This window comes from Petaurus breviceps, unplaced genomic scaffold (assembly GCF_028583685.1).
Source record: "Petaurus breviceps papuanus isolate PSGF00001 unplaced genomic scaffold, PetGlider_PUasm1.0 90760, whole genome shotgun sequence".
Lineage (NCBI taxonomy): Eukaryota > Metazoa > Chordata > Mammalia > Diprotodontia > Petauridae > Petaurus > Petaurus breviceps.
Window position 1 is genome coordinate 2,152,274 of NW_027187338.1, and position 25,813 is coordinate 2,178,086.

General features: G+C 48.4%; 3 protein-coding genes across 5 annotated transcripts in view; all 3 read right to left on the bottom strand.

The window, feature by feature from the left end:
- The window catches only part of DLGAP3 (DLG associated protein 3), an 80,797-nt gene extending 70,022 nt beyond the window's left edge, over positions 1-10,775 (bottom strand). The window contains exon 1 of one of the 2 annotated variants that reach the window (XM_069067892.1): positions 10,454-10,775. The gene's annotated coding sequence lies outside the window, so the exon portion shown is untranslated. Of the gene's footprint in view, positions 1-4,753; positions 4,846-10,453 lie in introns of those variants that run through there. The other variant, XM_069067893.1, reaches the window with a different exon arrangement.
- A 4,332-nt stretch (positions 10,776-15,107) lies between these two features.
- LOC138146364 (platelet-activating factor receptor-like) lies at positions 15,108-16,674 on the bottom strand. 2 transcript variants are annotated; one of them, XM_069068189.1, is made up of 2 exons: positions 16,621-16,674; positions 15,108-16,398 (listed from the first exon to the last, which is right to left on the bottom strand). In XM_069068189.1, exon 2 carries the CDS (start codon positions 16,371-16,373, stop codon positions 15,351-15,353), a length of 1,023 nt encoding a protein of 340 aa, XP_068924290.1. In that variant the 5' UTR covers positions 16,374-16,398; positions 16,621-16,674; the 3' UTR covers positions 15,108-15,350. The 2 variants fall into 2 exon arrangements, with proteins under 2 accessions (XP_068924290.1, XP_068924291.1); XM_069068190.1 differs by having other exon boundaries at positions 15,108-16,421; positions 16,621-16,668.
- A 5,465-nt stretch (positions 16,675-22,139) lies between these two features.
- TMEM35B (transmembrane protein 35B) overlaps positions 22,140-25,813 on the bottom strand; it is a 16,353-nt gene continuing 12,679 nt past the window's right edge. Inside the window, exon 3 of the mRNA XM_069068191.1 lies at positions 22,140-22,468. Within this exon, the coding sequence (XP_068924292.1) occupies positions 22,356-22,468 (113 nt within the window). The 3' untranslated portion in view covers positions 22,140-22,355. The remainder of the gene's footprint in view (positions 22,469-25,813) is intronic.

Here is a 25,813-nt window from a genome sequence, read left to right on the forward strand (position 1 = left end):
AAGTAGGTCGCTCTTGGGCCCCCTCAGCCCTGGCACCACCCAAAAGCTTAGAGCGCTCTCTCTCTCTCTCTCTCTCTCTCTCTCTCTGATACAGGGTGCAGGGTGGGGCAGGGTGAAGTGGGCAACTACCAGAGCCCCCTGCCTCTGCTTCCAATACCCTCCAGGGGTGTCAGTAAGCCCTCAGGAAGGAGGCAAGAGACAGAGGATTGCATGATTCCCTGAGCATAGGTTCACAGGGGAGGGGTACCCTCCCCCCACAGGTGGCCCCAGGAGGCCAGCCTCAACCAGTGCCACAACTCAGGGATTGGCTGATCCCTAGGTGAGAAAGGGCCCACTAGGAAGGCTTCCCTCTCTAACCCCAGGCCAGAGGGACTAGGGCACAAAAGAAGCAGGACCACATATACAGAGAGATACCCTCCTCCCCTCACCCCCTAGAAGGGCTGATGTGCTACTCTTTAGTCCCCTCATCCATACTACTTACTGCCCAGCCCCCTCACCCACTCTTCTGCCACCCAGGCCCCTCGCCCACACTACCCACCCACCCTCAGTGCTGACTCCTCTCTCTTCCCCATCTCAGTTGGCAGAGGCGTTGTTGCTATGTTACCGTGGATAGGACGGACAGACAGCAGCTCCAGCTGCTTCCTCCCCTGAGCTCCTCATGCTCTGAGTCCAGGGGGTATGAGAAGCAAAAGAAAAGGAGCTTCACTCCAAAAAAAATAGCCACTGAGTGAGGGAAAGGAGGATGAACTGTCTTGGTCACTACACAAAGAAGACATTAGAGGCTCCCCAGGGGTACTTTCCTGGGGAGATATAAAGGAGACAGCCTTCTGAACCAAAGTCCCTGGATACTAGGTACCATAGTTCAGCTGCCTGTGGAAAGCCCAGTGGTTCTGAGATGTCCAGTATGCCCCAGTAAAGGAAGCTCTGCCATGGTGGTTCCCCCCCACCTCATGCCAAGAACAAGACATCTAATCTCTCCCAGAATTGAGCAGGAAGGTCTAGGAATACAGGCTAGGTCCTGGCTCTCATCTCTCTGTCCTTTTTAGCTCTCTCACCCTTACTAAAGAGCCTGCTTTTCCATTGCTACGAGTTGAAGGACAGGTGGGGGGGAGAGGAGGGAGACAGAAAGACAGAAAAACTGAGAGAGATGAGAAAAAGAAAGAGAGAGAGATAAACAGAGAGAGACAGAGAGAGAAAGAGACAGAGAGAGAAGGAGGGAGAGAAAGAGAGAGAGCACACTAGGCCTACTGTGATTATTCAAACCAGGTAGGAAGAAGCATGTATGGGCATGTCTTTTTTTTTTTTGAGTGGACACAGATGGATATGAATCTGTATGCAGGCTTATTTAAATGTACATTGTTGTAACACTCAACTGTTTGTTGTGTTACAATGTGTCCATTCCTATAACATGTGTGTATGTTACCATATGCATGAATGTTGGTGTGCATACATATGTATTACAGTGTATGCAAACTAGCATATCTGTGATGTCATTGCTTTGGTATTGCCACATGGTATCAGTGGGTATATTCATGTTGAATGTGTAGAACTGGTGTGTGTGTGCAAGTTGTATATGTGAAGGAACATAGGCATGTCTAACACCTCCACCCTCTCCAAAAGGCTTTAGAACCCTTGGTGTCCATAATATGTTAAAATCCCAACCTCACCACTATTCACCCTTCCCAGTCACCTCTACTCAAACCATACTCCTATGACTCCCCTTTCAGTTTTTTCTTTGCCATCTGCCCACAAGAGAAACTTGGCCTCCAATGGCATTGAAAGGTTAATGTAAATAGAAAGGACCCAAGCATCCTACTTCCTATAACTGAAGACAGCAAGTATTCCAGATAAACATGCATATATCATAAATGCACATACAGAATAGTGAGGTCACGTGTATGCAAGCACATATCTACATTCCCATACACATGTATATGCCTACTGAAATCATGAGACCTTTCAGGATTCATTTAAATCAGTTGCTGTTTGGAGTTCCACTTGGATACCTGGGGGGTCTCTTCTGTCCTCAGAAAAGAAGCTGAGACTGCCTCTGTTCTTCCTACTCCTATCTCTCCCACACCTCTCTTCAGGAAGTACTTTCTAACTTTAACTAATCCTGCCTGAGCACACACCCAACCATGGTCTCCTTTAGTACCTCCCAGGAAAGGGGAATGGTCAAAGCTAAAGCCTGGTTGGGGAGCCTCAACACTTAGGCAGAATCTGCCCTGAAGATGACACTACCCCACCCCCACATCTTTTTTTTTAATTAGCTAATAAAGGGGAAACTGAAATATAGGAGCAAAGTCTAAGGTTAAGCTCTCCTGTTAGCCTCTCTGCTACTCAGGAACCATGATGGGCATGAAGGGTAATGATTTGGCTTTCCTCCCATCTACTGCCCATTTTAAGATCCCCCTAACCACCTCCCCATTCTTGTAAACTGTTGAGAAAGAAATTGAAGCCTTTTCCAATCTCCACAATGCTATGCAAGGAGACCAATGCTCAGGGATTCTAGGCTCAAAGGTCAGAAACAAAAGAGTAGAATCATTAGGGTCTAGGTCCTGCACAGACAGGAATAGAGACAGGGAATCAGATACAGGCAAAAGCCATTATACAGCCCTAGAGGACTCAGTCAGGGGTCAAACTGAGGCCAGCAGAGCAGGAGGAGCAATCAATGAGGACCAGTTCAATTTGAAGGTGGGGACAGTTGAGCACAAGAGCTGGGAGAGAGGGGAAGTAATGAAGAAAATCGAAGATCAGGAAAGAAAAGGCCTGAAAAACACAAGGAAGAGAAGGGAGGGAAGGGAAGCAGGAAGCAGGACCTTTGAGCCTGGCCTTGTAAAGGTCTTTTTCAGGCAGGGTGGCTCCAACCTGAAGGCTCATCAAAGCCATTATATAACCAAGAGAAAGAAGAGCAAAGCTGAGCTGTGCACACATTTCCTGCTCCATAACACACACACACAGAGTTACAAAAATGCACATGCACATGTCGCCTCCCTGTTACCCACAGGACTGCAAATACTCAGTCCCTTGCAAAAGCACATTATAAGGAGAGTCATTTTGGTAGGGTATACCAAAATAGGGGGAACAAAGAAGTCCTAGAAGCCCAAGACCTTAGCCCTCAAAATTCAGATATTCTGTCCAGAGAAGTATGGGGCATGGATATATATGGGAACTCAGGGATTAAATTCATCATTTGCCCTCCTCGACAGGCATGGGCATCTATCCATCTAGGGGTAAGCCCCTATCCTCTCCCCAAGATTACCCCCCATCTCATTCAACAAACCAGAACTCAGAGTTCAGCCCAGACCAGAATCAATAATCCTGAAACTAGGACCCAGAGTCCAGCCTAGCCCAAAGTCCCAGAGCTTTCCAGCCCTACTGAGAGAGGAAGGATTCATTTGAATATTTGATTGCTCTCTTGGGGAAGGGGGCTGAGCTTGCAATCACTGCTCCTACCAACTGTTCCCCCACAGACTATTTAACATGTCCTGAACTCATATCACCCAAGGACAAAAACAAGACACCAAGAAAGCCCCAGGGACAATGGGGATTCAGAAACCAGAGGGGGCCCTCCTAGGGTCTGTTTCCTAGGCCAGTAGGAGAAGCTAGAAAGGAATATGTAGACAAGCTAAGAGCTTAAGAGATGGACCTGGGCATCCCCTTTCCCATGCCCCCAGCAACTACTCCGTAGAAGCCTCTATCCAGCTCTGATCCCCATCCTCTCCATGTCTCCTGTTATTCCTCACCCATGATTCTGAATCTTCCCAATCCATTCTAATCTCCTGGTCCCTCCTTGCCTCCAGTTTTCCCCAACTCCCTCCTCCATGACTCTGAACAACTTCCCACCCTCAAACTCTCTGCCTGGAAATTCTACCTCACTCCCCCTCCATAACCCACCTCCCTCTAGGAAGCCACCCTCCCAAGTACACAGACTTGGTTGAACTCTCCTGGATGCCTGGTTCTTAATCAAACCAAACTTAACTTCTGAATTACTACCTCAGAGCTCTAAAGCTGACCTGGTCTGCCCACCACCACCAGAAGTCACTGGATGGGAATACCTTGGGTTCAGTAGTACCTGTCACTGCCCTCCGCGATATCCTCAGTGCATGGAACAAGAGCGTGGAGCTGGGGGAGTAGTTCCCACCCCATCCAGGATCCCAGGTATTTTCCCTGAGATATAAGTGAAAACCAAGGGATCAAGTACTAAGCTATTTCCCTAGGATCCTTCAGGGCATGGAATCCTGAGTCAGAGAAGGGACCTCCCTCTCCCCCCCCACCCCAGTTTCAGAGAAGGGTCCCTGACTTGCCGTCACAGCAAGTGGGTCAGACAGCAAGACCTCCCGGACCTTGCTCCAGCTTTCAATTAGTACAGGGGACAGCGGCCCTTTCAGCACCGTGGACAGCTTCCAGTCTGAACCAAGGGGCTTCTTTCAGAGCTCCTCAGGCCTGGGGAACTAACTAGAGGAAAGAGGGCACAGTTCCCTCCACCATTAAGCGCAGGAATTCTTCTTTGTCAGGGCCCTTCCCCACCACTGGCCCCTTCCTGCCCCGGTCCCTCCCAGTTAACCACATTCCTTCAACAGTCCAGCCCAGCCCAGTCCGGCAATTAATCCACAGGAGGCCAAAAGATACAAACGGAGGGGCTGAAAACCCGGATGCCTGGGGGCCCCTGCACGCACTCCCCATTGCCTTCAGGAATAACTCACCCCCGCTCTTCACTCCTCAGTCCCAAGGGAAGGACAGAAATACTCACCCGATGACAGGTGTGGGCCTGGGGTATCCTGCTTCTGCTGCCCACACCCAGCTCGATGGCCCCTTTCGGGAGGGAGCCTTCTCCAGTCTGGGGTGGGGCGGTTAGGGCGGGGCAGGATGGGGCGGGGCGGGGTAGGGGGGCGAGCCATGTGGCAGAGCCGAGAGAGCTCGTGGAGCCTACTTAGCCTGGAGGAGCAGCGGCAGGCGGGCAGGCGGGAGGGAGAGAGGGAGGAGAGAAACTGGGAGCCTGACTGGGGGGTGACAAGCAGAGGTGAGGGAGTCCTCTCTCATCTCACTCCATCCTACAGCCCAGGTTCCTTCATGTGTGAGTACTGCAGAGTTAGAAGGGAACACCAAGACCCCCAGCTAGAGGCTCCCCGTTAAGGTCCTTGGGAGCAGAAGAGTAGCTTAGAATCAGCTCTCACTACCACCACCAACATTTTTGCCCCTTTGTTAACTAAGCAGTCTAACAGTGATTCCAAAAAGAAAGCCACTCGTGTAAGGTACCCTCTGACACAGACACATGCATAGCCTTGCACATAAGTGCTGCACACAAGGTACATTCTCTGACATACATGTGCACCCTAGTATATGCACAGATAGATATATATTTATATAGGTATGCACACTCACAGGCATACATGCCCAATCTGGCATACATACATTAATGTAAACCCTCACATATACACCAGGACAAACACATATGAACACCTTCACAGACCCGGATTTCCTGGGTGCCCCAATTGCAGAGGATGTGGACATCTGCAAGCATGTTCGGAGGCACATGAAACATGTTGTGGTAGGGACCAGCATATGAGAACCTATGTGCATGTGTACCACACACCTGTATGTTCTGGACAATAACATGTTATATATGTGTGGCCACATGTCCACACAGAGCCTTCTCCACAGCTTTCCAGCTGAGTCCCCAAGGGTAAGCTCTCCACATAAGAATGGGGAGAAGCCTAGCACCTCAGCCATGATACCCCTCCATATTCTTTATTGTGCCTGCCTGGAACCTGGGCTAGGGTGAGGGGCCCCACCAGGTTATCACAACAGATGAGCAAGCGCCTATGCCCACCCAGAAGCTAGCAGCCTGTTACCATAACGATGGAGCGGCTGCCTCGCCTGCTCAGAATCACCAGCCACAGCCCAGGCTCTCCAGGAAGCAAAGCTGCCTCCCTCCTAACAGGGAAGGGGGAGGAGGAGAGGGAGGGAGAAGAAAAGGCAGGGTGGGGACAGCCAAAGGCTGATCAGCTGCTCTCCACTCCCACAGAGACATTTAGCCCCTCCAGCTGCAGCATGAGGGATTGAGGTTAGACTTCAGAGTGGATCATAAGATTCATAGCTGGGAGAGAGAACTTAGACATCATCTAGCCCCTTTTAAGAAGGAAAATACTGAAGCATCAAAAGGGGAAAGGTTTTGCCCAAGGTCATAAAGGAAGTCAGTGGCAGATCCAAGATTAGAACACAACCCTTCTGCTTCAAGTCCAGGGCCATTTTCCCTACAATAAAACTGACGAAACAGTGAGACTGAGAAGAGGTGCCCCAGGTAGCTATGTCTGTTTGTGAGGGGGAGATTGCTCTTCCAGGGAGCCAGGGAGCTAGGGAGCACTGGAATACTTACACCACACACACACACACACACACACACACACACACACACACACACACACACCAGCCACACCCAAGGCTGAAGATTGTTACCTAAATCCCTAGAAGGCAAGGCAATGATAGACGTGAGGCTTCTGGTTGGGCAGCTGCAATTGCCCACTTCTGGAAACCAGGATGAAGATTAGAGACAGGTTGGATTCCTGACTTCTAATCTGCTCTGAAGCCATGCCCTTCCTCCTACCATCTATCTTTCCTTCCCTGGGCTCTTGACCTTGCCCTCTCCACTCCCCCCAGTCCCAGCTCTTCCCAGTGCTCCTCCCTGGGGGTACTCGATGTTATAAGGGCCTGGGCTGGTTTAGCTCCTTTATCCTTGATCCAATCCCATTTCTATTGGATTTTGCCAGAAGCTGGGCTGCCCGTTTAGTGTCTCATTAGGCTTAGGCTGAAGGGAGAGGCTGCTGCTCTGTTTGGGCCTGGGCCAGGCTGGACTTGGAGGAAGGGTGGTACAGGGAGAGAGGGATTATTGGTGCCATTGTGATCACAATCACAAAGATCTGGTGCTTACTCGGAGCCCATTCTAACAGATCCTCCCCATAGCTACAGATGCCTAAAGCACAGGTCTGACAACATTGCTTACCCTTCTCAATAAACACCATCAGCTCCCTATTACCTCTGGGATCAAATATAAACTCATCTCCTTGACATTTAAAGCCTATAACAACTGGGATTCAGTCTTTCTACCCTTATTACAATTTATTCCCCTTCAAGAACTCTACAGGTCAGCCAACTTGGCCTTCTCACTATTCTTCACATAAATCATTCCATCTGCCATGGACTGTACCCCAATGACTGGAACATACTCCCTCACAACCATCACATCTTAGGAGCTCTAGTTCCCTTCCAAACTTAGTTGAATCACTACCTCCTATGGGAAACTTTCCTGATTTCCCCTAGTTGTTAGTTCCTCCACTCTAAAATAACTTGTATTTATTTTTATATGTTCATATTGCACATACCCATCTGTGTACACATTGTCTCTCCATAAAGAATGTAAGCTCCTTGAGAGCAAGAACTGTTTCATTTTTTGTCTTTATATTTCCAGGACTGGCACACAGTAAGCACTTCAAATAAATGTTTGCCAATCAATTGATTTGATAGCCTGGGAAGGGCCAAAAAATTGTACAAACAGAGGGGTGAGGCCTGAGTAAGGGACTTAAGTTGATACCATTTGCTCCATCAGATATGGGGAGGTTAATTTATAGGAGACAATATGGCACCATGCAAAGGAAGCTGTTTTCAGAGAACATAGATTTAATTCCTCCCTCTGTGGCTTACTAGCTGTATTACCTTAAACAAGTCATTTACCTTCTCTGGTTCTCATTTTCCTCATCTGTAAAGTGAGAGATTTGGACCTGATAACCTCTCAGGTCCCCTCTGATCCTAAATCCAAGATCCCATAAATCAGAAAGGGCCCCTAGCATGTGGGTTTGTTCAAGAAAGCCCCAAAATCACCCCTTCCATTGGCTTAAAACCCTTGTGATCAAGGAATTCTTCCTAAAAAAAGTTCCTTCCACTGGAAGAAATATGGGATTTGGATGACCTGAGTTCAGATTTTTGCTCCATTATTACTGTGAGCAAATCTGTTGTTCCCTCTCTAGGCTTCATCTACCTTAAGCCTAAAATCAACGATAAGATGACCTCTAAGCCCCCTTCCAGCTCTACATTCTATGGTCTGCTATGATGTCTAACTTCACTCCCTCATGCTGCAGGCAGCATCTCAATGGGAGTGGAGAACAGCTGTTCAGCTTTTGGCTATCTCTGACTTCCCCTCCTTGTATGAAGGCATCCTTGACTGCTAAGGTCCTTTCCTAACATTCTCTGGCTGTATGTGCCAGCCTCAAGGGAGGTATAGCAGGTACTGAGCATCAGCAAGCATGTAAGAGTATACATGTGGGGGGGGGAGGGTAAGAGGAAGCACAAGTATGCATGTGAAAATATGAGAAAAAAATGAGAGGTCTGTTTCTGGGAATATGAAAAACCTGTGCATATGTGCTGCATTCATGTGTGTACACGCATGATTGAATATGTGCGTGTGTGGTGCCTGTATGTGAACTAGGCAGGGGCTTTGTCTGTCTCCCCCACCTGTGCCGATTTTCCTTTTAGAAACACCTGCCCAACCAGCCCCTCCCTGTTCCCATTTTTAACGTTGATTCACAGCCAATTCATGAGCCTTCCCCCTTTCCTCTGCCTTCCTCTTCTCTCCCCCCTTTTTCCCCTCCGCTTTCTTAGAGCTCACTGTGGACCCTTTCCTAGGGTCTCCTGGCCTTAACAAAGTATGGAGGGATAGGAAGGACCCCCCCACCGGCCATTGGGATTGACTTGTCAGAACAGAGGATTGAACCCAGATGTTTTCTTCCATTCCCAGTCAATCCAGAAGCAGTTGGAGTCTCAGGTCCTGACCTTTTAAGAGTATCAGAACACAGTACCATACCCCCAGCCTTTTCATTGCCTGCCCTAGTGCCAACTATGGTCAAGAAATCACAAACTACCAGAACTACAAAAGATAATCTAGTAACTGGCCTAACCCTCTCATTTTACAAAGAAGGAAACTGAAGACCAGAGAGAAGAAAGGAAAGGACTAGCCTACCATCACATAGTGAATCAGTGGACAGAACCAGAGTCCCATCTGAGGAAGCTTCTTGAGAATCTGTTTATTGGGCATAGGAAAGACCTTGCAGTGTTAAGAAAGAATAATCCAACTCCTTTTAGTTATTCAAAGGGTGTAAACCTGCCTAATGGAGACAGGGGCTGTACAAAATGACTACCCATGCCTGAAGAGGGGAAATTGAAGAGGTTAGGTAAGAAGAAGCCTCAGATCTGCCAGACTAAACAGGGCAGAATAACCTCAGTGAAACCACTGATATCAAAGCGACTCTGACCCACTGGGCCCAAGATGCCATCACCATTCACCCCAGGCAGGTGCCACCTGCTCCCATATAGCCCCTTCAGTCTTGTCCTGCCAACCTGCCCCCCCCAACAACATCATCGGTGTTCTGCAGATGGCCAGGGCCCCCAGTTTCTGGTCTTGCACTCATTGCTCAAGGCCAGAAAACCAGGGAGAAGAGGTAATTCAATGCCTCATTCTGGCCCCCATCTTCCCTGTCCAGCAAGGAAACCTCGGCCTAGAACCTATGAGGGGAAGGGCCAAGGTGAGCTTTCACCAACCTCTTGACAGGTAAGAGAGACCCTGAAGTGACAGGGATCCCAGAGAGCAAAGGTCCCACCTCCAAAAGGCTCCGAGGGTGCAGAAGAGGCTGCAGGAATGACCTGAAAAGTCTAAGGCTCCCTCCCCCTCTCCCTCCTTCTGCCCCTTTCCCTTAGGAAATCCCCCTGGGAAAACATTTCAGAGTGAATCTCTTTCACATTCACAAGCATACAGAATCACATCCACACAGACACAGCCTCACAGGTACACTCACACGGATCACACACAGATCGAGAAAACTTCTCTCCAGGGGTCCCTCCCCCGCTGCCCCTTCGTCCTCTCTGCAGGGGAGGGGGATACCCCAGACTGGCCCCTGCAGCCAGGGCTCCCTCCGCCCCCGAAGCGCTGAGATCCAAGTCCCCCTCCTTTCCTCCCTCCCTCCCTTGTGCGGAGGCGGGAGGAGGCGGGAGCTTAGTCTCCCCTGGAAACCGGGTCTCCGCCTGGCCCCTGGCGCCGCCGCCACGGCCACTGCCACCACGCCGCCCGCTGCCCTCCCGGGGCTTCGGAACAAGTGGTGATTTCGGAACCCAGAGCTGGGACAGCCAGCATCCTCCTCCCGGCCTGGGCCTGGGGTCCCTCCCTCGCCCCCAGTCCCAGCCACAGACAAGGCTGCAGGGCTGCTACCCCCGGCAAAGGGAGAGAACGAAAATAGAGGACCCTCCCCTTTCCCCCTTCCCAGGCACAAGAGGCCGCTGGCGGGGGAGGGGAGACGGGGAGGGTACGGGGGCTGCAGCCGCAGCTGTCCGAGCCGGACGGGGGAGGGCACTGCGGTGGGGGTGGCAGGCGCGGCTCTGGGACCCCCCTCCCCCAGCGCCGCCTTACCTGGCCCCAGCCGGGCTGAGGTTGCAGTCCGTCAGTCTGTCCGGTCACACGGCGGCCCGGAGGCTGCCCGGAGGCGGAGGGCTGGAAGGGTTGGGGGGGTAGGGAACGGCAGGCCGAACCAGGGGCTTCAATTCAGTGACACTGAGGCCGGGAAGCTGCCCGAAGGCAGCAAGCTGGGATGATTGAGGGGGCCACCAGGCCGGGGACGCGGGGAGAAAGGGTGGGGGGGTTCCGGGCACTGCGGAGCCCCCAGCGAAGGGGCCGCGCCGGCTGCGGAGCCGGAGCCTCAGAGACTGGGAGGGAGCCCGGCAAGCTGCGGAGGGTGGATTTCCCGGGAACCCGGACGGGAGGCGGGGGGGATCCCGCCCGCTCCGCCCCCGCGCAGGACGAGCCGGGGAAGGGGGGGGAGGGCGGGGCCGGAGCAGCTAGGGTAGGGGCGGGAGCTGGAACCCAGGAGGGCTCGTGCCCCTGCTACCGCTCCGGCCGCTTGTCTGGCGGGGGCGAGTGGAGATCTCTGCTCGATCGGAGTGAGCTATACAATGTCCAAGCCTTGGGGGGGAGGGGGGAGGGCTGAGACCACCCTGGGGAGCGCCCCCCAGTGCCCAGGGCTGAGCTAGGCGGAGGCGGGGGATTTCCCTGGGTAGCCTTCAGGGATGCGAATGAGACTTCGCTCCACCTCCTAGCAGCCGGGAGGGGGAAATAGGTGGGGAAGAGGGACCTCATCCTTGCATCCAGATACATAGTCACAGGCATACATAGACAGTCACAACCACACACAGGGTTGGTACAAGCTCCTGGTGTGTTGTACAAGCTCCTGGTGTGTAGACATACACACTAGTCTCCCAAGCAGTGAGTGACAGAGTCCAGTCTCATGGTTACAGTCCTTAACACATATAGTTTCTCTCTGTCACTCTCTCTCATTCTCTCTCTCTCTCTCTCTCTCTCTCTCTCTCTCTCTCTCTCTCTCTCACACACACACACACACACACACACACACACACACACACACACACACACACACACACACACACACACCCCACAACCTGAATAGTTTCAGAGATACAGTTTCTCACAATCCCACTTCATCAGTCACTCACACACATATGCCAGACAGCTGCAGAGACTGTGACATAGGACATAAACAGCCTTAGAGATACAGTTTCTCACAAAAGGTCACACATAAAACCCCCACATAGAGCCTATCACATGTAGGGACACATAGAGACTGAGACATATGCACAAACATTCCCCTACTGTCACATATCTTCACATCCATAACAGATTTACAGACACACCCTCTGTTCTCCAAACCTGTCCAGACTTTCCCCTAACTTCCATAGCTGCCCCTCCTAAAACTCTAAATATCCATCTCGTGGAAGCCCTGATTCTTTTCTACCTCTCCTTTGTCCCAAAACTTACCATGACTAGAGCCCAGTACAGTGAGCCCTCCCACACCTTATCCCACCCCCTCCCACCCTCACTCCAGCTCCTCTGCAGTGAAAGAAATTAAAGCTCTAACTGAAGTCCTCAGTCAGCCTGCAAAGAGAGAACTCACCCCATCCCCATCCAGACCTCAGCCCTACGTTTAGGGGCAGGGTATGAGGAATGGGCATGTTAGTTCCATGCTAGCTAGAGAAGCTGCAGAGCTTAGACTAAGGAATATTGGGACTGGCGGGAGGCAGGAGGCAGGCAGGCTGCAGGAGAGCCAACTGCAGTAGCCCCTTGGAACAGCTCCTTCCTGGCCCAGAGCGATCCTGGCAGGGGGGAGGGAGCAAGTGGGAGAATGCACATAGGCCCAGAAGGCTGAGGGCAGTGCAGGAGAGGAGCTACACAAGACTTTGCTACCAGGCAGCCTTCTGGCCCTGCTGAGAATGGAGCTGGGGGTAGGGGAGATCGGAAGCAACCTTCCCACTACTAAAGCCCTTTTCTCCACTCTGGGCACAGAAAATGTGGGATCCCACAGTCCGACAGTGAGACCTAACCTTTCCCCAACACACACACACACACACACACACACACACACACACACACACCTATCTCCCTCTGTCGGGGGGAAAAGTTGCTCATTTCCCTTTTATGAAGGGAGAAACTAAGGCCTAGAGAAATGAAACAATGGGCCCAGGCAGTCTCTTGACACCTCCCCTTTCTCCCTTCCTATACCCCACCCACCCTAGGTTGGCTTCAGAGCAGTACAGTGGGAGAAGCATCGGATTTTAGAGTTACTGGACCAGGATTCTTGTCCCAGTTCTGCTATTTACTGTTTGTGTGACCTTAGCCAAGTCCTCTAACTTTCTGGACCTCAGTTTCTTCATCTGTAAAATAAGGGACTTGAAAAAGAGGATCTCACTGCTCCAAATCCTGTGCTTTCTCTGGGGCAATTCCTTGGTACAGAAACAGCCTGGCCAGGTGAGTCTCGGGCTTCTAAATAGGACCTGCTTGTGTGTATGATCTTTAGGAGGGTTATTCTCCTCTTTGGGTCATATGTATCTTCATCATTAAAATGAAGAGAAATGACCAGCACCTCCAGGCAAAGAATACCAGACAGAAAATAGGCCTTGGAAGTGGACCTGGAGGAGTGGGAAGGAGAGTCAAACCTCTGGTGGGAGAGAGACTGGAAGGAATCCTGAACCCAAGGATGCTCAGGGCACAGAGCCTCACTATTGACCTAGACCAAGAGGTGAGAAAGTCCCAGCTTTGAGAAGAAGTAAAACCAGATGTAAGAAATGCCTAGTGAACATGAATGAGCCAGACACTCCCCCCTCCTCCAGGTCAGGATGACAGTGAGACAGGAGAGAATGTCCTGGGCTGGTGCTCAGGCTGGGAAGGGGAACGACTCCCAGTGATTCAAGATGGTGTTTCCAGAGGGACCAGGAACATGCCAACAATGAGAAAAGGAGGTGGTTCAAAGGTCAGGATGGGATTTGGGATGAAGATATGGAATCATCTTTTTCTTCCAGGACCCAGGAATCAGGATGGATAGCAAAGTGAAAGGGTAAACAGGATTAGAATACAGATCCTTTAACTCTTAGAGTTAAAGTTAAAAGTTAAAGTTCAGCCATCTTTCCATCACAGCCCAAACTAAAAACTATGGTGGGGGAGGAACAGAGGTTAAGATCAGGACAGGACCTCAATGAAAAGGGCAGGGGATGAGTAAGAGTCAATTCAATCTAATCCATAAGAGGTCAAAGGAGAGGCCATTGGCAGGGACTGGACCAAACTGAAAACCCAATTTACACACACTGAAAAAAGCACAAGGCTTGTAGTCAGATGACCAGGGTTTGACTTTTAGCCCCCCCTACTTAGTAGCCCTTCCACTCGATATCTCTTGATCTGGTATTCTCCCATCTGTAAAATGAAACAGCTAGGGGATATAGTGGGTAGAGTGATAGAGTTGGTCAAGAGGACCCTAGTTCATGAGGCAACTAGGTGGTGCAATGAAAAGAGCACTGGCCCTGGAGTTAGGAGGACTTGAGTTCAAAGCCGGCCTCAGACATCTGACACACTTACTAATTGTGTAACCTTTGGCAAGTCACTTAACCCCAATTGCCTTGCCTTCCCCCCTCCTAAAAAAAAAGGATCCTAGTTCAAATCCCACCTTAGACACTTGCTAGGTGTGTGGACCTGGGCAAGTTACAAAACCTCCCTAAACCTCAGTTTCCTCCTCTGTAAAATGAGTATAATAGTAGCACTTACCCCACAGAATTGTTGAAAGGATCAAATGAGATTATTATATGTAAATGACTCTGCAAACCTTGAAAGTGCTATATAAATGTTAGCTAATATTATTATTAAAATGGAGATAATAATACATTACTTACTTCACAGGGTTGTTATGAGGAAGGTGCTTTGTAAACCTTAAAATGCTACAGAGATGGGAACAATTATTAATGAAATGTGAATTATTAAGTCTTGAGGGGGGCTGGGGGCAAACAGTAGGAATAGGTTGCCACATACACACACAGCAGCCCTGGTTCTGTACTGTCTCCACTCACCTTGATAAAGTTGCTTAGCAGTACAACAGCTTGAGGGTGGGACACAGCTCAGGATGAAATCAGGCTAGAAGGTCACTTTGACAATTGGGGCCAGCCCCTCTTGGTCTCCCATATTACCATCACCATTCTCCCACCTTGCCCCACTCCCACCATTTTATGCCCTGTGAACTGTAACTCGACATCACCTACATAAAAATGCTGAGAGGTTTGGGTGGGAGTCATAGGACTATATGGTCATGTCACAATGGGTAGAGTGCTGGACCTGGACCCAGACATCTCAGGTTCAAGTCTATCCTTAAACACTTCCTAGCTGTGATCCCGGGCAAGTCACTTAAATTCTACTTACCTCAGTTTCCTCAACTATAAAATGAGGATAATAGCACCTACCTCTCAGAGCTACCACAAGGATCAAATGAGCTATTTGTAAAAAAGGGGGGGAAAGCCACTTAGCACAGTGCCTAGCCCAGAGGAAGCATTGTATCAGTGCTTATTCCTTCCCTACCCCACCCCCCTCAGACACCTGATTACTACATCCCTTGAAGTAGTCCTGGTCTCTGTGGCATACCTACATAATACCAACCAACACTCCAAAACCTCCATTGAGCCAAGCCATGGCCCTTCCTTCCCCTACCCCCACCAGTGAAATAAAGACATCCACACCTTGGGTTAAATTTTTTACTTCCCAGAATCCCAAATCACAGGCACTGTCCTCTCGGACTCTGTCTTGCATGGGTACCCAAGTCAGGGACCCTCAGATTGGAGTAGAAAATAAGAAGAAAATGCTGTCAAATTCCTCTTCCCTGTGAACCCTGGGTACAGCCCTGTTTACATCTCATCACCCCCATCTTCACCCTATTCACTTGCCCTAGAAAAGAAGAGCTAGCCTGAGTGGGGCTAGGCATCCCCTATGAGGAGGAACAAGAGGATGCCGGGACCCTGGTTTCTCTGGACCCTGGGCAGCAGCTTAGCCCCCTGCAGTCCTGGCGGAAACGACGTAATGAAAAGCAGTAGACAAGAGGGTCCAGGCAACTGTTAAGACTGAGCAGGGCCAGACTGAGGGTATGTAGGACATCCAGGGTGGAAGGCACCAGACACTCACCATCTCCATTGTGACCATCATTCCCCTCCTGTTTAGCCACCCAAGGTGCTAGGATGAGGTGGTAGGGTGCCAGGCAGACAGCAAACACCAGCAACAGCCCCAGCACCATGGTCCGTGCCATGCGTCGATGGGAACCAGTAGCCAAAGGGCCCAGAGATGCCCCTCTCGATGTAGGGGGCACCACCAGCACCCGAGCCAAAGATATGTAGGCCCCAAGAACCAAGAGGAAGGCAGCAATGAAGAAGCCCACAGTGATATAGGCCATGTCTTGCCGGGCCCAACCATGTTCGAAACAGCGGGTAGTGCCTCCTGGGCCAGGGCGAAGAGCCTGGGCAGAGACCAGGGATGGAGCGGCACAGGCCAAGCAGAGCACCCAGGTCGCAGTACAGGCAGCCTGGGCCACTCGAAGCTGGTTGAGGGGCAGGCGGGTACCAAACCCAGGCTTGGGCCCCTGCACGGTGCAGTAGCGACTGACGCTGATGAGGACCATGAAGGAGATGGCGGCATAAGTGGCAGCATAGTATGTGGCCCCAGTGACATGGCAGGCAGAGGCGGGGAAGGGCCAGTGGGCCCGGCCCAAGTAGTAGGTGAGCCAGAAGGGCAGCGTGAGGGTGAAGAGGATATCTGCCACGGCCAGGTTGAGCAGGTAGAGGCGCAAAGCTTGGCCTAGTCTTCCCCCACCCCTCCCAAAGACAGCTAAGGCAGCCAGGTTGGCAGGCAGGCCCAGACTCAGGGCCACTGCGTAGGCTGCTGGCACCACGATGAAGCGGGCAGGATCGTCCCAAGGGCCACATCCTCGAATGCCTGCACCTGCTTCTGTATTGTTCATTGGATCCCAGGGAGAGGTGGGTGGACTGTGGGAAGAAGGGAGGATGAACTATAGGGAGAGAGGATCATGAAGGGTGGATCAAGGGAAAGCAAACAAAGGCAGAGGAAGGGGTTATCTCCTTTGTCCCCCCCTCCCATCCCCTCCCAAGGAAACCAGCCTTCCTAACCACTCAGCCACCCCTTTAGCTCCCACAAAACTCTCTCTGTCTTTTCTCTAAGTCCTTCCCCCCCAACACCCCTTCTCTCACCTTCACAGATAGCTCCTCACTCCAAGTCCTTCCTGAAGAATACCTGTGAAGCTGAGGCCAGAAAGGAGATAGATATAGAGATATAGATACAGATATATAGATGATATAGATATATAGATATAGATGATATCAATATATAGATATAGATGATATAGAGATAGATGATAGATATAGATAGATATAGATGATATAGATTATATCTGCCCTGAGTCCCACCCTAATTCCAAGTCAGTACCCACAGGACAGGGAAAGTAGAGATTAGAAAACTGAGGGTCCACATACAAGGATGAACACTGAGTCATCCCCTCCCTATGCCAGCTCCCTTGGTCAAGGGAGTTCATTCCTCAGATACAATCTATTGTGTGTGGCTTCTTGAGTCTCAAGTATGGCATAGAGGGAGTGGGCAAACCCAGGGGTGATGGACCCTCCCCAGTCTACTGTCCCTCACCCCAAGGGAGAGCTTACTCAATTCTAGTCTGTACCCTCTCTCCACATCATACACCTATACAGAGCCATTCCAGCACACACTGAGATGTGTTCACAATTGACATGCAGAGATATATATAGATATACATGTAAATGCATATCTCTATACACAAAGAGATCTAGAAGGAAGTTATCCACATGCATGGACAAGACTAGAATGCAATACAGAAGCACACAGACATCCATTCTGAAATACACATACATGGGATAATGCCCACATGAATACATACACACATATGTGTACACATACATGTTATAGTAAATTAAGATGTACTAGGAAGAGTTAGCAAATATGGAAATAAAGTCTTCTTCAGAGATAAGTCAGAGAAGTCCCATAAGTGAACTTTCTGGTCTCGGAAAAGAGGGGAGTGTCTAGGAGGGTGCTAGGGCCAAAATGGAGGCCCTTTTGTCTCTTTAGGGGATCTCAGACTCTACAATATGATTCAATTCAACTCAATTCAGTTCAACAAGCATATATTTAAGCTCCTACTATGTGGTAGGCACTGGGGATACAAAAACAAAGGTGAACAGTCCCTGCCCTGAACTTTAGCTCATAGGCTTAAACTAGAAAAGGACCTTAGAAATCTCTCATTTTACAGAGGAGGAAACTGAGGCCTAGGGAAGCTAAGTGACTTGCCCAAGGTCACACAGATAGTAAATGGAGGAAGCTAACTGCAAAGCCCCTGATTCTGGATCTGTTCTTTCCACTGCTCAACGATGCCTTCTCAAGTAGCTTACATTCTTCTAGACTTCACAGGCTTCCTGAAGAAGTCAGCAAGCATCTATTAAGCTCTAACTATTTGCCCTCTTTATCTCCACCTCCTGGTTTCCCTGGCTTCCTTCAAGTCACAGTTAAAATCCCAGCTTCTCCAGGAAGCCTTCTCCAATCCCCATTAATGCTAGTACTTTCCCCTCTGTCAATTATTTCCAATTTATCCTATATATAGCTTGTTTTCGTGTTGTCTTCCCCACTAGAATGTGAGCTCCTCGAGCGCAGGAACTGTCTTTTCCCTTTCTTTGTATCCCTTCCAGTGCTTAGCACAATGCCTAGTACATAGTAGGCATTTAATAATGATAATAATAACTAACATTTATATAGCACTTACTATGTGTCAGGCACTCCACTAAGTACTTTAAAATTACGAACAACAATAATAATTAATGTTTGTATGGCACCTACTATGTGCCAAACACTTTACAATTAATAATAACATTTATATAGCACCTACTATGTGCTAAGCACTTTACAGTTATCTCATTTGATCCTCACAACACCCTGGGAGGTAGATGCTATTATTATCCCCATTTTATAGATGAGGAAACTGAGGTAAACAATGGTTAAGTGACTTGCCCAGGATTACACAGCTAGTAAGGGTCTGAAGTATGATTTGAACTCATGTCTTCCCAACCCCAAGCCATCCCACTGCACCACCTGTTTATTGGGGGTACAAAGAAAAGCAAAAACACAGTTCCTGCCCTTAAGAAGCTGACATTCTTATAGGGGGAACATGTAAATAGGCATGTACATACATGCCATGGGCAAAGTACACGTACCATGATCTCAAAAGGGAAGATACAGAGAGGAAGAACTGATCTCAGTCTTAAAGCAAGCCAGAGGAGTTCAAAGGCAGAAGTGAGGAAGCAGAGCATTCCAGGCATTGGGGCCAGAAATACTCAGTCAGGAGCCAGAGAGCATCAGGTGGGAGGTGCAGGAAGCCAGGCTGGGGAGGGGGGCAGATCATAGGAGGGGGTGGAGAATGACATAGAAGATAATTGGAAAGGTGGGAGGCTGCCAAGCAGCACGTGTATAAGGGTACATACACACTGTGTGTTTGTGAATGTGCTGCACCTTTGATTGTAACGTGCATACACATTTGTGCACAGGGCTTTTAGATTCAAACTCTCTAGCCTATCAGTTTGGATACTATTTTTTAATCATGTGCGCATGTGAATGAAACCTGTGAGTTTTATGTGCATGTATGTGAAGGTATCAATTCATATAAATCTACTTAGGAGTGCACATGTGAAAGTCACAGAGATATTTTCAGATATGTCCACAAACACAATCATAAAAGATACATCTTTGCTCAGAGACCTTGACTGAAAGACGTTTTTAACTATCTCTGGCCTTTGGTCCAGAGGTGAGCGGCTAGGAAGGGCAGAAAGAGGAGAGGAGGGAAGGAAGAAGAGAGACGGGGAAGTTCCCAACCCTGCCCCTGCTCTTCTAGACAAGGAAAGAAATGAATATTCAAGGTGCCAGGGGCTCTCCCACTCCACCCCTCATGCCACCACATACCCACCCAAGGCCCCTCTCTGGGTCACAGTTTAGGGGGAGGGATACACAGCTAGAGAACCATAGCCTTAATTCCAGGTTACAGCTTGGGAGGAAGGACCTTGGCTGTGCGGTCACAGCAAGGAGAGGACTGTTATCTGATGGGCAAAGAAGCCTGCTCTTTCCCCCTACAACTTTGTCCAGAGGTCCAGCGGTCAGAAACCAAAGCCAGACCACTTGGATTAAGGCAGTGAAACGCTAAACTGTAAGTCAGGAGAAGGTTGTTTTAGGGGCTGCCAAGAGTGAAATGACCCTTCCCACCACCACGACCTCCTCTTCCCCTTCCCACCCATCTCCCCCCCCCCCCCCCCCCCCCCCCCCCCCCTGCGTTAGCGTATTAGACTCCGTCCGGCGTGGCGACAGTGGAGGTTTTAGGAGGACTGAGTCCGAGTCCGGATAGGACAGCCCACTTTCTCCACTTCGGACAGGGGCTAATCTGTCGGCGTAGTCCGGAAATGGGTACAACAGCTGGAGGGGGGAAGGGGTACACCTGTGGCCCTGGGGAGAGAGAGCTAGGGAGGAACGTCCAATCGTTCAACCCGGGGGAGGGGGGAAATCTGGAGGCGGGGGTCATAACCAGGGGGGGAAAGAAAGGGAGAAGGGGAGAGTAATAGGGTAAAGAAAGTAAGAAAGGAGTTCTTCCACTCTGGTGGAAGGACACAAGGAGGCCGGATCATCAGTCCCCCTTCCGCTCCCCCATGAAACTTGTGAAGACTATGCCCCTCCCCACTCTGCAAGAGCCCCCTGACCCACTCCGCCCGTCTGGCGCCCCCACATGTGACGATCCCAGACAACTGCTCCCCAGGCACCAGCTGGCCCTGGCGCCCCCTCCTCCCTTTCGGTTTACCGCCCTCCTCCCCACCGCCCACCGCCCACTGCATCTCCCGCAGCCTCCGCAGCAGCTGAGACAGCTCTGACCACCAGGCTGGGGAGGTGGAAACAGCCAACCCCCTCCTTTACACACATACACATCGAGCTCTAATCCCTGGCAGGCCCAGAGTTTTTATTTTAAGGTCCCGGGAAGGAGACAGACTGGCTGAAGCCTCCTCTGATCCTGGGGGGGGGGGGGAGCCTAGGAGTTACCCCTCAAGAGTCCTAAGGCTTCTCCCTTCTACTTCTGTACCTCCCTCATCACCTACCTCCCACCCACCCACCCACCCATGGAGGAAAAGACAGAAGACTAACAAACACTGTAAGAGCAAAGGAAGATTTTTGTTGAACACTAAATAGGTCTTTATAAGCTAGCACTCCACCTGCAAGGCCCCACCCCACAAAAGAAACTGAGGAGCCTGCCCAGTACTGCCATACCCAAATCAGCGTGGAAGGAGCAAAGGGTTAAAAAATAATTGACCTGCCCTTAAGGAATCCTTCCCCCTCATAAACAGAGTCAAAGCAAGATCGAGATTGGCACTGATGTCTACTGCTTTGGCTGAAAAACCATTTTATCAACGAATTTTACATCTCTTTAAGGCACTTATCAAGGTTATCTGTGTGTGGTCAGTGACATCCCACATCCTAAGCAAAACTAAACCTGAGATTGGGAAGGTCCAGCCAACTTCTGAGTCTCTCATCGCTGAAGGGATCCATCATACCAAGAGTGGAGTACACTTGGGAGTATTCTGCTCAGTTCTGCCAGGGAGTGGGGAAAGTGTTACATTTTAGTAAAATCTAGTTACATTTAGTAAAATCTGGAGAGCATCCAAAAGGGGGAGACCAAGATGCTGAAGAGCGTCAAGTTCAGACCATTTGAAGAAACTGGAGATGTTTGACCTCGAAAGGAGAAGGTTCCGACTAGGCGGCGCAGTGAATAGAGCACCGGCCCTGGAGTCAGGACGATTTGAAAAGCTATCACATGGAAGAGGGAACAACGGGTAAAAAGCTGTAGGGGGGCAAATTTAGCCTGAAAAACTTCCCAATGATGAGGCCTGTCCCAAAGTGGAAGGAGCTATGTCTGTCATGAAGGATTCCCTTCATTTGTGCATGTCTGTCCTTCAAGGGGGAGCTCAAGGACCACCCCTCAGGAATGCTGAGGATTCCTTTTCAAGAATGGGCTGGGCCAGATGGCCTTCTGACTCTAAAATTCAGTGAAGGTTAAGGCTCCCTACTGAGGCCTAGAGGAGTTCAGATTTGCATTGGAAGAGGAAAGACCCCATTATGTGTGCTAAGGCTGGGGCTATAATTCCCACTTTATTATTCCCCTTTCCAACTTGAGAATATTCCTGCTTTTGTCTTGTACCTGTCCCCTTCCTCTTTTTGTTTGCCCATTTCTGCTTTTGAGCCAAGTGATAGTTTTCATTCTCCATCTTGAGGCTCCCTGATTTTCTCCCTTCTGATTGGAAATTTAAGAGTTTTTAGTAGGGTTTTGCCATAATATGGCACTTTGCCATTAAATGCCCCTTCTTGTCATATGGGAAGGAAGCCTGAGAATGTCTTAATTGGGAGGCTTTCAGTTCTTTAAAGGGAGTCAGTGCCCCGCTTTGTCAATGCTGAATTTCTTCATATTGAGTAGACTCAGAATGAGGGAAACGAATATGTATATGCAAACACCCTTAAAAACAGAGGTGTATGGGGGGGAGGAGTAGAGGGAAACCCAAGAAACATGAGCTAGAGAAGGTAGAGAAGCCTCTCCCACAGACAGATGGGAGAATGCTTTGGGGACTGGTCCCCAGGGCAATGAAAGAATAAAGCAAACCCAAAATCAGCTAGTTCAGGGCCCAAGGTTGGCCTCTTATGTAGTTGCATGTTCCAAAAATGTCCTTGCCATCAAATCTACACAAGATGTAGGTCAGACTTGCAGGCCAGAGGTGCTTCCATCCCCAACACTCCACGATCATCCTGCTCCCAGTGATGACCCTAAACCTCTCTGTCTCCACTCCCCCACTTCCTCTCCAACCCTTCCCTCAGTCTTGGCTCTGATTCAAAAACATTGGCAGCGACGAGTAATGAGCAGAAGCAGGAGTCCCAGGCAAAGGGATGGGGGTACAAATGTAGACAGAGACTCCTTCAGTAACAGCAAGCTGTAAATTGTACCTAGAGAAGGAAGAAATAATAAGACAGAACTCAATAAGCATGCATTTGAAAAACTGGAAAACATAAATTACTTAGGAAAAAGCTACTGAGAAACTGGAAAGCAGCCTGGAAGAAATTAGGCTTAGCTCAACACCCTATGCCATATTCTACAATACATTCTAAATGTATATGTGACCTTAATGTTTAAAATCATACTATAAAAAAATTAGACGAGAAAGAAGCAAGTGAGTTCCAAATTCTCTCTCCTACCTGCCCCTCCCCCACTCATTGAGAGGGCAAGCAATATGATATCAATTATACATGTGAAGTCATGCAAAATATAATTCCATATTAGCCATGTTGCCCAAAAAGCAAGGGAAATAAAGTAAATGAAAAAATATGTTTTAGTCTGCACTCAGAGTTCATCATTTCTCTTTCTGGAAGTGGACAGCATTTTTCATCATGTGTCTTGGCTCACTGTCTTGATCAGAGCAACTAAATTTTTCACAGTTGATCATCATTAAGATGTTATTATATTAACAGCAGTATATTATTGCTCACTTTGCATCAGTTCATGTAAGTCTTTCAAAGTTTTTCCAAAACCATCCTACTCATGATTCTTATAACACAATAGCATTCCATCATAATCATATACCACAACCTGTTAAGCCATTGATGGACATTCCCCTCGATTTCCAATTCTTTGCCACCACAGAGCTGCTATAAATATTTTTGTATAATTATTCCCTTTTCTCTGATCTCTTTGGGATACAGATCTACTAGTGGTGTTGCTGGATCAAAGGGTACACAGCTTTATAGCCCTGAGGGCATAGTTCCAAATTGTTCTCCATAGTGGTTGGATTAGTTCACAGCTAGGAGATGTATTCTTAATTAAAGAAGAGATAAGAGGCAATTACGAAAGATAAAATAGATGATTTTGATTACTTGAAACTGAAAAGCTTCTGCACAGATAACATACATTTAGGATAAGAAAGGAAGTGATAGGATGGGAAAAAGAAATCTTTGCATCAAACTTCTCTGATAAGGTTTGGCATCCAAGATATATAAACACCTAATAGATATATACTGTATGCAAGACCAAAAGCCATTCCCAAATAGATAAAGGGTCAAAGGATATGAACAAATGGTTCTCAAAAGAATTATAAATTATTAATAATAATATGAAAGAATTCTCCAAATCACCAATAATGGGAGAATTAAAAATCAAAACAATCCTGAGATTTCACCTCATATCCTACAAATTGGCAAAGTTGACAAAAGATGGAAATAACGGGTGTTGGAGGGGTTGTAGAGAGAAAGGCCCACTAGTGCAATGTTGATGGAGCTGTGAATAAATATATCTACTTTGTAAACTAACTTGAAATAAGGCAAATTAATTAATTAAAATGTCCTGACCATTTGACCCAGAAATTCCACTACTAGGTTTCACCCAAGGGGGCCACTGATAAGAAGAAAGCCCTTGCATTTAACTGTATCTCTATATAAGCCCAAAATCTCTTAAAGCAACACTTTTTGGGGGATAGCAAAGCATTGTAAATAAAGTAGATGTCTGTCAATTGGGGAATAGTTAAACTCTAGAACATAATTGTAATGGAATGTTAATGAACACAGAGGCGCATGGGAAGAGCTATGTAAACAGATGCATAAAGAAGTAAACAGGGGTGGGTAGATGATACACCAAATAGAGCACTGGCCCTGGAGTCAGGAGGACCTGAGTTCAAATCCAGTCTCAGACACTTAACACAAAACTAGCCATGTGACCTTGGGCAAGTCACTTAACCCCAATTGCCCTACGTTCCTCCCTCCAAAAATAAAAAAAAAGAAAGAAAGAAGTAAACAGAACTGCCAAAAAATAAAACAACCAAAAGAGAATGATGTAGATTCACTTTTTGCATCATTGATACAAAATCTTAAAGAACAAGCATGGCTTCAAAGAAGATATATGAGAAGACATTCCCACTCCACCCCTTTGCAAAGGTAGGATGACCACAGGTGTGGTACATTACAAATATTTTCTGATTTGTTCAATGTATTGATCAGTTTTGCTTTTCCTTTTTTCTTATCTTTTTTTTTTCTTTAAAAATATCCTTATACATGAGGTGGCTCTCTGGGAGGGAAAAAGGGAGAAATGCTGAGGGAAATTTAGTGAGTAAAAGTCAGTCAACAAGCCATGTGACAAACATTTTTAACAAGCAATATGGGTGGGAGGAGTAAGAAGAAAGGACAAAATAACAGTCTTTGCCCTCACATTTATAAGTCATATTCACAATCTATCAAAAGTCTCATAACAGCTCAGGGAAGGAAGTAGTGAGACTATTGTCCAAATTTTATAGAAAATGAACCTGAGGAGAGTGGGAGAGACTTGCCCAAGGTCACACAGTCACTCAGATGCAGAGCCAGGTCTTCTGGCTCCCTATCCAGTGATCTGATTTACCCTCCACCAGATCTGCCTCTTGGAGAAACACAGTTAAGTGTCTGGGGTGGGAAAAGAGAGTCACAAAAAGTTCCTGGTCCTTCTCCCTCCTCAGCCAGGAGAGAAGTAGAGGGTTAAAGTGGAAGGGACAGAGGAGGAACTTAGAATACCAGGAGACCTGGTCTGTGTCAGAGGGTCTGGTCTCCAACCTATCAATGCCTGCACTAAAAAATAAATGTAAACTGTATAGTAGATATATTACTACTTGTTTTCTCAATGGGTGAATGAGAGACAGGAGAGAGGGAGAGAATTCAAAACTCAGAACAAAATTGTAAATGAATGTAAAAAATAAATGATGGGGGGAGGGACAAAAATTAAAGATAAATGTAGCCATAGCTGTAAATTATGTAGAGCCCAGGAACCCAGCCTATACCTGGGCTTCTTGGCCATTTTTGTATCCTTGACCCCTTGGACAGTCTGGTGAAGCTTATGTAACCCTTCTCAGAATAATATTTTTCTTTTTTTTTTTTTTAAGCAATTGGGGTTAAGTAACTTGCTCAAGGTTACATGGCCAGTTATTTCTGGGTGTGGTGCTAAGTATCTGAGCCCGGATTCAATCCCCAGGTTATTCTGACACTGGGGCTGGTGCTCTTACTTGATAAGCCACCTGGCCACCCAAATAATATTTTTCAATGCATAAAATACATAGGATTACAAAGGAAACTAATTATACTGAAGTACAGTTATCAGAATATTTAAACAAACAAGTTCATAAACTCCAAGTTAAGAACTCCTGACCAAAACCCTAGAGGGCTTAGAGTTGGGGAGACAGGAAGGGTTACTCCAAAGGCTAAGGGAAAACACACACACACACACACACTCTCTCTCTCTCTCTCTCTCTCTCTCTCTCTCTCTCTCTCTCTCTCTCTCTC

Bases quoted from the DNA above. Each gene is read 5' to 3' on its own strand.
- LOC138146364 (XM_069068189.1), bottom strand. From the start codon at position 16,373: ATGAACAATACAGAAGCAGGTGCAGGCATTCGAGGATGTGGCCCTTGG.